The sequence below is a fragment of the Primulina eburnea genome, chromosome 6 (genome assembly GCF_022965805.1).
Source record: "Primulina eburnea isolate SZY01 chromosome 6, ASM2296580v1, whole genome shotgun sequence".
In the NCBI taxonomy this organism is placed as follows: Eukaryota; Viridiplantae; Streptophyta; class Magnoliopsida; order Lamiales; family Gesneriaceae; genus Primulina; species Primulina eburnea.
The window spans coordinates 22,267,438-22,278,680 of NC_133106.1; the positions used below are offsets into that span (position 1 = coordinate 22,267,438).

The following is an 11,243-nucleotide window of genomic DNA, read 5'->3' on the forward strand; positions in this document are numbered from 1 at the left end:
ACAATCATGTGCACTTTGAAGATTCATTGCGGAGATTTACAGAACTGTCCTTTTTCACGCCCCTATTTATGCATAAACAATAGCCTCCAGCTAAGTAATCATCAAAGTTTCGACAAAATTAATCAACTCGAAAGGGGAAGACCCTTTTTTTTCCTTTGGGCTTTGAGCAAACTTTTAAAAATTCAGCCTTTATCTTCACAACAATTTTTACTATGATACTGAAAAGAGATGAATTTATGTTACATCGGAAATTGAGAGTTTTACTATCATTTGTATAATATATTCGTGCGAACATCTCATCTCAAAACAAAACAAAAATGTGAGATCATTCGCTACTTATTTTATTTTTCAGATGTTCATGTCATACAAACATGTTGATAGTAGAACTGTCGATGTAGCATAAACTCACTCACTGAAAAGGCACATCTTACCTTGCATAGTGTACGAGGGATTTAAAGTTTTAGTATCAAGTAATCAAGCAAAGAAAATAGAGAAGTTTATGCGGTCAATCTTGAACTCAATGCATTTCAACTAAACTTACTCCATTGTAGCAATATCATATCACACAAATCATCCATATGCTCTAAATTAATGGGAGAGGTATGCATAACACTACAAGATAGCAATGAATGTTCAGAAAAATGATGTATAGTTTCATATCATGAAAACCAGAAATGATGCGACAGCCAAGCAACTATAAAAAGCTTTGACTATATTTTCAGACTCTGAAGAAGAATCTTGCAACGGACTTGACGGTGCAAAGGCCGAAACAGGGACTCTGGAGCCTGTTGTATCTGGATTCAGGCTTCGTGTGGAGGGAATTGTTGGTAAGGATGATTTAGCCGGAGACTGAGCCGTGCCACCGGGAGAAGGTAATAGAGGGGCAATGTCTGGAGGCAATTCAGCATCTGGAGAAACTGGTGGAGGATATGGCAGGACAGCTGGTGCAGATGAAATAGTAGGTGCTCCTAAGCTTACCAGACTAGAGTGTGCCTGTGTAGATGAGGCCATGATGAACATTGTGATGGATGCTGCAAGAAAGTGAAAATAAGCCATTTTTCTAATGATTGTGGAATAAGATGAATCACACTCCAAAAGAAATCAGTAAGTTATGGGAAATGTGCAATGAACTTGACGGATGTTTTTGCTATGATTTGGGGAAAGGAGAATGGCCTGAAATCAATATGGGATAAAGTGCCACAAGAAGTTGTGATTATTGGCTAGTGATGAATATTATATGTAATGGATTGCAAGTGGTGTGCATGTGGGGAGAGGTTAAGCTTGTTTGCTAGTGTCATGCTAATTATTGAGTATTTGAGTCACAAATGTTTTTTTAACACCAATCATTTCTACTAAAACAAGGCTCTAAAAGTAAGTATACTTCCTACTTTTATCCGAATGCTCTTATTCAATGCTTTTACTTGCATTTCTACTTGGCGGTGTCCTACTTGCAATTACCGAGAGCAAAAGTGGTTTTACCAGCAAGGAATTTCAAGATAAAGCATATCTTCATAAAACTTTCTAAAGCAGACAGATCAAGACAATTTTGATTCTCTTTATTAGCACAAAACCACAGTTATAGTACAGGTTCATTTCAGAGGCATCAACATTGAATAGATAAGAAGTTATATTACAGAGAAACACCACATAAAAAAAAATTGGATTGCAAATTTTGAGTCCATGAATGATGCATGGAACAGTTGAGGGTTCCACGATTGATATAAATATAGGTACAGTAACACAAAGAAAACATGGACAGACTTGGAGGCAGTGCGATTGATGCGCATCCAGAGGCGTCGTTCCTATTTATTTCCTTGTTTTGATTCCTATAAAAAACCAAATCACGTATTTCAGATATAAAATGTGCAATGGAAGTTCCTTGTGATTTGGAGCCAAAGATGAAGATTTTCAAAACAGCAATACGTGTGAACATTACCAATGAGAACTCGTAGCTAGCGAGGCATCCTCTGCAACTCCAAGGTCGCCAGAAAAGCGGCATCAGCAATTTTACGTATGCTTGAACTTCTTAAATGTGATACAAGAGCTTCTATCTTTGCTAATTCCGATGTACAGACAGAAAGTATCATTGAATGTGTCAGATACAGTCGAATGGCAAAACCAAGACTGTTTAAAGTTCGTTCTACCACCAAGTGGGCAATGCCATTACTCCTGGAGTCAAGGAGCGTGGAGACCTTGGAGAGATTCATCATCAAATTCATGGTAGCTTCTCTTGGGGCTGCCTGGAACAACAAATTTATACACTCGGAGGCCAAATCTGAAATATTCGATTCACTGGACTTGCTCAATTCTAGCAAGACTCCTACATTGCCACCAAAGTCCATTATATCTTTTATGCATTGCTGCTGGTCTGTGGCACTCTCACTAGAGTTATCAGATAAGAGTGTGGGTTCCCTCGAATAGACAAAGACCTTCTTTGAGCTTACAGAACGTAAAAGCAATGCCCTACAAAGACGAAGAGTCGGTTCTATGAAATCTTCCATCTCCTTGGCATGTACGAACTCTAAAAGGTTTCCAATCTTTCGTACCACTTTTAATTGAGAGAGGATCTTGATTTCTAGTTCTGGAGCAGATGCTAAAGCTAGACAGAGCATGACATTGCTTACATTGATAGTCGAAAAGTCACCAAGCAAAAAATCAAAGCACTGTGAAACTGCTTTCATGTGAAGAATGTCAGAGATTTTAATGTGATTGGACTCGATAAGCATCACGAGAAGTTTCTGAGCGTACATTGGAATGGGATCTTCATCCACAATCAAAGCTGGGTAGAGAGGGAGAAAATAGCCGTTTGATATTGACTTCAACTCTTCTTGCAACTTTTTAGCCTCTGATGCGTCATTCAATATAAAAACCATGACATCAAAGAATATCTTCAAGCATAAAAATCTAGCATCTCCATCTTTGTTCCCTTTGTATATAGCAGTCAGACTGGGCAGAACCTGACGGAGGAAAATGATGGGGTAATTTTCGAATGCTGATGGCTCTTCTGTGATTGATTCTAGAACTCGCAAAAGAGTTATCTGAAAGTCATCTCTGCCCTGAAATTATAGAAGAAATTGGACGTTATTTTACAAGATAGAACCTAGTTATGTATCAGAAAGCAAACACAAACACGGTCAACAAAAATGCGATAAAGATGACCCCTTTCAGGAAAATTGTAATAAAATTACCACAAAAAGCTCATAATGCTTTTCAGAAGGGAAAGGGATGATACTGCAGTTGAAGATTAACCCCCTCAGCTATCAACATACAAACATTTAGAGTTTAAGTAACAATGTGTGACATTCTAAAAGAGATGTTCATAAATGCATATTGGTGACATAAGCAAGGACGAGCCTGTGCAAAAAAGAAGAAGAGTAACTTGAGTTAAACCTAAATGCAATGTAGGGGATTTCCCTTTCATGCAAATGTATTATGTTGCTAGTATAGTGGAAGAAAACATATAACGAAGAAGATATGTGCAGTAAGAAAATTGGACGTAAACACACATAGACCAGCAAACATTCTGTTCATTACACGACTTTAAAGTTGAGTAAAAAAAAAAAGAAACAAAACGTTTGGGAGATGAAAATAAGTGTTTTCTACTTTTCTGCAAAAAATCTAATGTATAGTTAGGGGCCTACAATTAGGGATTTTAAATGTAGATTTAACTTTATCAAGCTTAGAAATAAAGTTTTAAACATTTTCATTAATTCGCAAATGGAATACATCCAATCAGTTATATTCAAAAAAGTAATGGTACAAAGAAACAAAAATTATGGATTCATAAAAGTTGATACGCATAATATAAAACGGACAACGGCTTCAGTTTGACTCGTGTACCTGGAATGGCGTCTCAGTCAGTTTAAGAAGATTTGCCACCTGCTGCAAGACCTGCTGAGTGACCATTGAATGCTTGAATAAAGAACTCCCTAAAAGATGAAGAACCACAGGGAAGAAATGAATACTGTTCTTTGCAGAATTTCGACTGTTGTGACCAATAACTTGTCCATGACGTCTGCCACCCATAAGTTGCTGAACATCTCCTGTTATAGTTTCAAGCAGACCTGGTACTATAGATGCCACAGCTTGCACAAAAGCATCAAGACAATGCTTCAAATAATTATCTTTCTCTTTTGAAAGCCTATCAACAGCTGATATAATTCTTGCATTGCAAAAAATATGTGGGAGCCATCTCTTTCCAATTTTACATAGTAAAGCCACAAAAACCAGTATCTTTCCCTTCAGAACTTCACTTCCCTGCTCAATAAGAGAGAACAGTTTTGGAAGAAGATTCTTATCTTCCATCATGGGAAGAAGTTGACGTCCAACATTTGTCACCAAATGATTACTAAGCATCGCCATGTTTAGAATGTTCAAACTGATTTGCTGTTCTCGTTGATTTCCCTTCAAAAGGCTCGAGATGATGTCCTTAATGGGGAGTTTCTCCAGAACTTGTTGCATGCTGGAAGGGCTAAAACGAACCAATCGAACCAAACACGATCCTGCCGTGAGCTTCATGTTTTCTTGTTTCCCGGAGCCCTAAATATGTAGCAGAGATTGCTAATTACATCCTGGCTGGTGAAACGAATCGCCCAGTAGCCACCATGACTAGAGATGTTCTCTACTGTTCTTAAAGCATAAAGCTGGGTTAGATCATCCTCTCCTTTACGCAAAACCGATGCAATAAAAGAGATTAAAGAACTTGGAACCTGCCCAAAGATTGAGAAAACTACCATAAAAAACATAACACAAACCAACATATAAACAAGTAAACAAGAACAGTACGGGAATCTGCACTCGTTATGCATAAAGAACAACATAAATATATTATCAAATCAATTATACTATGGCAGAATAATTAAATATCCATATTTGATCGACAATTTCCAAGTTCATGGCTGGTTAAGAAAAGCTAACCTGCCATCCAGAAGAGGGCCGGTTGTCTTTTGATGGAGATTCCTGGGGCTTATTATCCATTGCATGATCACTAAGAGTGGATATGTAAAAGAGCAACTCGCCCAAAGCAGCCATAGAGAATCTTCTTACTTTTTCCTGCCTATCTCGAAGGCCATCAGTTAAAGCACCTAGAATTCCAGAATTTGGCAAGTCATCGCCAATAAAAGTTGAATGGCGAATCAAAAGGCCTATAAGGGATGAGAGTTGTACACGCAAAGACGAAGCTTTGGACTGCCTAAGCATTTTGACAAGAACTAGCATTATGGGACCATTTGTTAAAACATTGGCAGCATCAACATTACTACTTAACCCCTCGAGGTACCTGATAACACCTTGCTTCTCACCTAAAGCCGCATTACCACTCAATATACTCACAATTCCATTACACAAAGAATCCAGTTTCTCTTTAGGCATTTTCGTGAAATCAGATGCTGGAATTACATCAAATGGAAGGGAAGGAATTGCATCTGATCCTTTATCATGTTTTCTGCTTGGCATAACTGGTCTTACTGAGAGATCAGATGGGTGCCAGAATGCTTCTGATAGATCTGTAGATGATTTTGTAGCATTAAAATCTAGAGCATTCCCCGAAACATCTTTAATCCGTGAAGCCTTCTGTTGAGTATTAGCACTGGGTGGGGTAGCTGCCACATGGCTCACTTCAATGTGCTCAGAAGACAATTCCTGTTCTTGGGTTTTTGAATCTTCTGAAAGAAGGGTGTCTACCACATTTGAAGCATCTGACTGGCTCACTAGGTTATCCGTCTCTTCTGGTTTCTCCTCAAGCGTGCTTGGAGTCGGTAAGTTCTCATCAACAGTGCATGATGTGCTCTCAGATCCCTCTATTTCATCAGGCCCCTCATCTTCAGTGTTCTCATTAAAATCGAGTTCCATGTCATTGTTTTCAATTTTGACTTCTGCATCATTGTTAGAGCTACTGGGTAATGGCCTCCGGTAATTCTCCTTTTCATTTTCTCTCTGCAAATTACCTTTAGCGATTCTTGAAAGTCGCATAAGATTCAAGCCTCCAATATTATTTGACAGGGTCTTGTGCTTGGTGTCGGGAATTCTGCTTGAAGGATTTGTGTGTGTTCTACGATTGCTCATTACGCCTTTGACAGGTGTTTCTTCTCCTTTTGCCCTAAGATTAGAATTTTCATCTTGTTTACCAGAGCCTCTTGAATTTTTTCCACAAGTTTTAGTTGGAGTTTTGTTCCGAATCGGTTTATCGCCATTGCGTTCTGTAAGATGTGGCTCAGAAGACACCTCAATCATGCTAGCAAAAGCCGGTTGAGGAGGTAATGCCAGTGGAGAAAATTTTGTCCTCCAAAAAGCATGACTGCAAAGTTCGGGCCACTGCATCCTTTCCGCTGGATCTTTGGTCAACAAAGAGTTTATCAAATTTTCAAATGCACGGGTTGGAGTTCCAGGAAGAGCAGGAGTTGCATCCAAAAGGATTGACTTTGCTAACTGAGTGAATTCTTTGCCAACAAATGGAGGCCTTCCAGTATAGCATTCGTATAGCACACAACCAAGAGCCCAGAAATCAGAAGCATATGAGTGAACCCCTCCATCTTGGAATAATTCGGGAGCCATGTAACATGGGGCTCCACGTTTTGCTTGTGGTAACTACACATGCAAAAACATGACTAGAAGATTAGAATGAAAAAGGAAAACATTACTGAGATTACAAATGGCAATTTCATTATCCTTATCCAACAAGCCATGTCAGTCGGCCATACTTCTGATAGTGAGAAAATACTAATTAAACATCCCACCTGAGAGGACGGTGTCAGTGATATATCACTCAGTTTTCTAGCCAAACCAAAATCGCACAACTGCATCACAGAATGTTTAAGTGAGCGCATTGTCAGATTATAAAACGACTACCACAATCCAATGTGGAGGAAGATAAAGATAACACCTTTGTGTGTCCATTTTCGTCAAGAAGTATGTTTGATGGTTTTAAGTCGCAATAAATGATTCCCTTCGAATGTAAGTACCTTGAATTTGAGGTCATTATTAATGATAGAAACATTTAATAAAAATTACTAAGCAGTAAGATTCGGTAAACGGGACTCTTACTGTAGACCTAGAACAAGATCATGAGCCAGATCATGTATAGAATCTTCTGGAAGCTTACCATCCTGCTTGTCAGCAATTATATAATTGTTAAGTAGACGAAAGCTAGGAAAAAATCCAAGAAAATAGTTTCATATTGGCAATAAAAGTTAAAAGGGTTCAACGGTCCAATAATGACAATAGGTGACCATAAAATTCAATTATTTAGTAATTATTCTTTTAAAAAGTAAAAACACAATTTTGAAATTAGGTTTGAGTTCAAGCACTATTACAACATAATACGATTGAGCTCATAAAGCCAACAAGTTGAGATATGATCATGAGTAAAACTACAAATTCATGCTCAATACTGAAACTGTGGCATGAGAGAACATACATGTAGTAAGCCATTATGATTCTCAAGTGTAAGTTGTAACTAACAATCTGTACACAGATAGACTTGGTATACCTATGTCATTGAGTATTCGAGCTTGTAAGCTTAAAATACAAAATTTTTGAGTTTAAATCACTGAACATTTAAACTGCTGTTTGCAAAACATACTAAGAGAGCAGATTGACTGGTATTTATCACAAGACATCCTTCTAAAGTTGCGAACAGGACAGAATTCAAGCTGTTTAAGAGGGAAAAAAACAGTAAGCTTATAGCAACAGATCATCCAATTTCGTATTTATATGTTTGTGTTCGAAACAAAGTGCATAATTAAGATTTATAATCAGAAACATCATCGAAGCATGGTGACATTCAAGCTATGTCATAAATGAGTTGTTAAAACTAAATCACCTGTTGCAATAAAGTCATTAGATCTCCTCCAACACAATACTCCAGAACTAACCACAAATGTGCTGATGTTTCATACCTACATTATCATTAGCGAGAAGATTATATAAGAAAAATTGATAAAGAGTATAAGAATATAAGCATCTAACTGCAGATTATAGTGGAGCAGGAAAGCCAATTTGCGTTCACTCTACAAAATGAAAGATCGTTGTATGTCTTCAGATAGAAGCAGAACTTACCAGGAATAGAACTTTAGCACATTGGAGTGATTCAGTGTGTGGAGAATCCGAACCTGTGACCAAGGAAAAAATCCACGAAATTGGTAGCAGGTCATTTGCTCGAAATAAGAACTTACAGCACTGGTAGAGATATGTCACCAATTGAAGTCAAATCTAAATTACATAAAGTGCAGAAACAGTTTGCAAGTGTACTTACTTCTTGCAGAACTTTCGTTCTGTTCGATTTATCCACGCTTTTAATCGCAAAATACTCGATCGTCTTCTTCTTCCGTCCTTTATATACCGTCTGACACCACACATGGATTCAAGCAAATAAATCAGACACATGAAACGAACACCTAACAATTGGGATTTTTCAACGAGATCGAGTTCAAATCGCAGTGCAGTTACCGAATATTTTCCACGGCCAATCGCTTCATAAATGTGATAGTGATTCATGCTGCCGCTTCTCCAAATCAAGAACAAATTTTTTTTATTTTTTTTTTTCGAGCTAGCCTCCGAAAGAGAGACGGAGAAACGTGTGAGCGGGAAGAAGAGAAGGGGCTAAATTGAAATTCAAATTTGCGTGAAATGAAATCGGGATCAGGTGGGCCAACGGGTCCTGCTACGGTATAAAAGTTTCATTGACAAGGACCATTTTTAGCCAGAGAAAATATTTTTTCTTTCAATAATTTGTTTTTTTTATTCATTAAATTTTCACATTTTAATTTTATTACGATGAATTATATATAAATTTTGGGTTTTTAATCAATTTATTATCAAAATATTCAATTTTTATCGGGAAACACAGATTGGAGGATGGTTAAAACTGATGTGAACAAAAATTTGGCGATTTTTTTTTATTTTGAATGGAAATCAATTTATTAAAAATATGTTAACATAAAAAGAAAATCTAACATATCAAATAAAATTTAAAAGTTATATGCATGTCTATAATAATTCAAAGATTGTGACGGCAAAATGTGTTGTCACCATCCACTACAAAAAAACGGACCACATAACGACGGTTTTAATAAAACCGTCGCAAATATAGCGACGGCTTCCAGTTCACCGTCGCTATAAAGCGATGGTTTTTAATAAACCGTTGCTTATTTAAAAAAGCGACGGTTTATTGAATAACGGTCGCTAAACTAGCGACAGTTATACAAAAACCGTCGCTAATTAGCGTTTTTGGACAAAAATTAAATATTTCGATGATAGATGAATCAAAGAATCGAAATTCGAAAATTATTTTAGCAATGTCAAATATTAGAAAGTACGTGGACCAGAGCCCAAAAAAACAAGTTACTGGACTAAGAAAAAATATACTCTTTTTAGTTGTGAACTCAAAAATGGATCTATTTTTATCATATCCACTGTCACATTAAAAACTAAAAATTAACTATTTTTAAATCTTTTTTTCCACAATCAAAAACTAAAAAAAATATCTTTACTAAATACGGGCCTCACTATCCAATCACACCCATTCCCACACACATTTAAAAAATAATCAAGTTTTTAGTTTTGAACCTCGTTCATTTTTGGACATGAACTCAAAATAATGAATGCACGTTAATAAATGAAACATTCAAAAACCCGAACACACTAACCACATATATGTATGAAAATTTATTTGAAATTATTTAAATGAATGATCTAGAAGCATATTTACGTATTGGTATGATTTATTGATCATTTAATTGAATGTTATGAATGTAAACTTTATGCAGTCGAATACGCAATGCACGACAGAAAGTGAGAGAATCAAGGACGATTTTAATAAGTTTCTATGTTTAGGAAAAAAAAGTTATAAATAGAAACTCTATATTTAGTAAGTCCATGTTAGGAAAGCGACAATCTATTTATAGCAAGTGACGAATTTAATCGGTAACGAACTTTTGCTAGAAAAAGAGTAGTTTCGGACGTGCGATACTAGAAACGAGGGCACCAAATATTTTCTTAAAATTGTTGGGACTTTTTAGTGGACAAATTAAGTCTTTAATTAATTCTTTATTGGGACTAGATTAGCAAGGATTTAATTAATTAATTAGGACTCTTTATGTAAACTAAAGCCCACTAATAATTTATTTAAATAAAACCTACCCACCCTACACCCTAAACTACACGCCACTCACACACATTCAGCACACACACACACACACACACACTAGGATTTTAGGGGCCGTGGCATAGAGGAGAGGAAGCAAAGGAGATTAGCGTCCCGTTCGTCACTCGTCGCACCCTAGCTCGTATTCCGTAAGCGTAAACAATCAAGTCATGTTTTCAAACCATTTTTCAAGCACCATCGAATCTATAATATTGCATGTATTGGATTTTGTGTGAAAAGTTTATAAAGAAGTTGGTTTCAAAGTTTTATGCATGTGCATCTCATGTTTCACAAAGAATTCTTAACGTTTTAGGGGAATTGTTGAAGGAGGGATGCAAACAAATAGATACAAGTGTAGACCTAGACGTTAAGAGTAAGTTTTGAAGGGACATTAGCCAATAACATGAGCCGCAAGGGACTGTTTTCCCTGCACGCAAAACGCGTGCAGGTCGTGAGATGGAAGGGGGAAGTTTGGGGTTCCATCGGCCAAGGGGGCTGCGCGGGGTCCTAACCAAGGTCTTGAGTGAAGGTTTAGGGTCCTAAAAATAACTTAACCGTTCAATTTTTCAATGGATCCATTATTATTGAGATTCTCACCCTCGTTTTCGACGGTTCACTCCCTTTGTTATTGCAAATTCACTGTTCCCCTTTCAACAGATCCCTTACTACTTTTACATCACGATGAATTAACATTCCTCAAAAATATTTTTTTTTACTTTAATATTTAATAAAACATTCATAACTTTCCATATTCTATAAAATTTCCAAAAATGACTCATATCATTCGTATACGTCGAGATTATTAAAAATAGCAAATACGTTAAAACTTCTAAAAATGACATATATCATGCATATACTTTAAAAATTCTAAAAATAATATTTTACATGACGTGGAATTGTTTTAGGAAGTTGCAAATCGCCCTCGAATTTACTCGAACCGACTGCACACGTTTCAATGTTATATGTTACCAAACGACCTTAAACTTTGACCCAATGAGACGACTCAATTTCAACACTTTAAAAACACCCAAAAATATCTAGTAGCTTGCTAGAAATTCAATCTTAGGAGCTATGTTTCAAAAATGACTCAATTCGCTTGCCG

General features: G+C 36.7%; 1 protein-coding gene across 1 annotated transcript; it reads right to left on the reverse strand.

Moving 5' to 3' along the window:
• Nucleotides 1-894: 894 nt before the first annotated feature.
• LOC140833883 (serine/threonine-protein kinase RUNKEL-like) lies at nt 895-8,599 on the reverse strand. The gene is given in 13 exon segments (XM_073198369.1): nt 895-1,031; nt 1,762-1,826; nt 1,937-3,056; nt 3,841-4,535; nt 4,538-4,709; nt 4,918-6,585; nt 6,735-6,794; nt 6,881-6,959; nt 7,042-7,103; nt 7,820-7,895; nt 8,056-8,108; nt 8,252-8,341; nt 8,446-8,599. Coding segments are annotated over 11 exon segments (4,107 nt in total). The 5' UTR covers nt 8,494-8,599; the 3' UTR covers nt 895-1,031; nt 1,762-1,826; nt 1,937-1,952.
• Nucleotides 8,600-11,243: the final 2,644 nt, after the last annotated feature.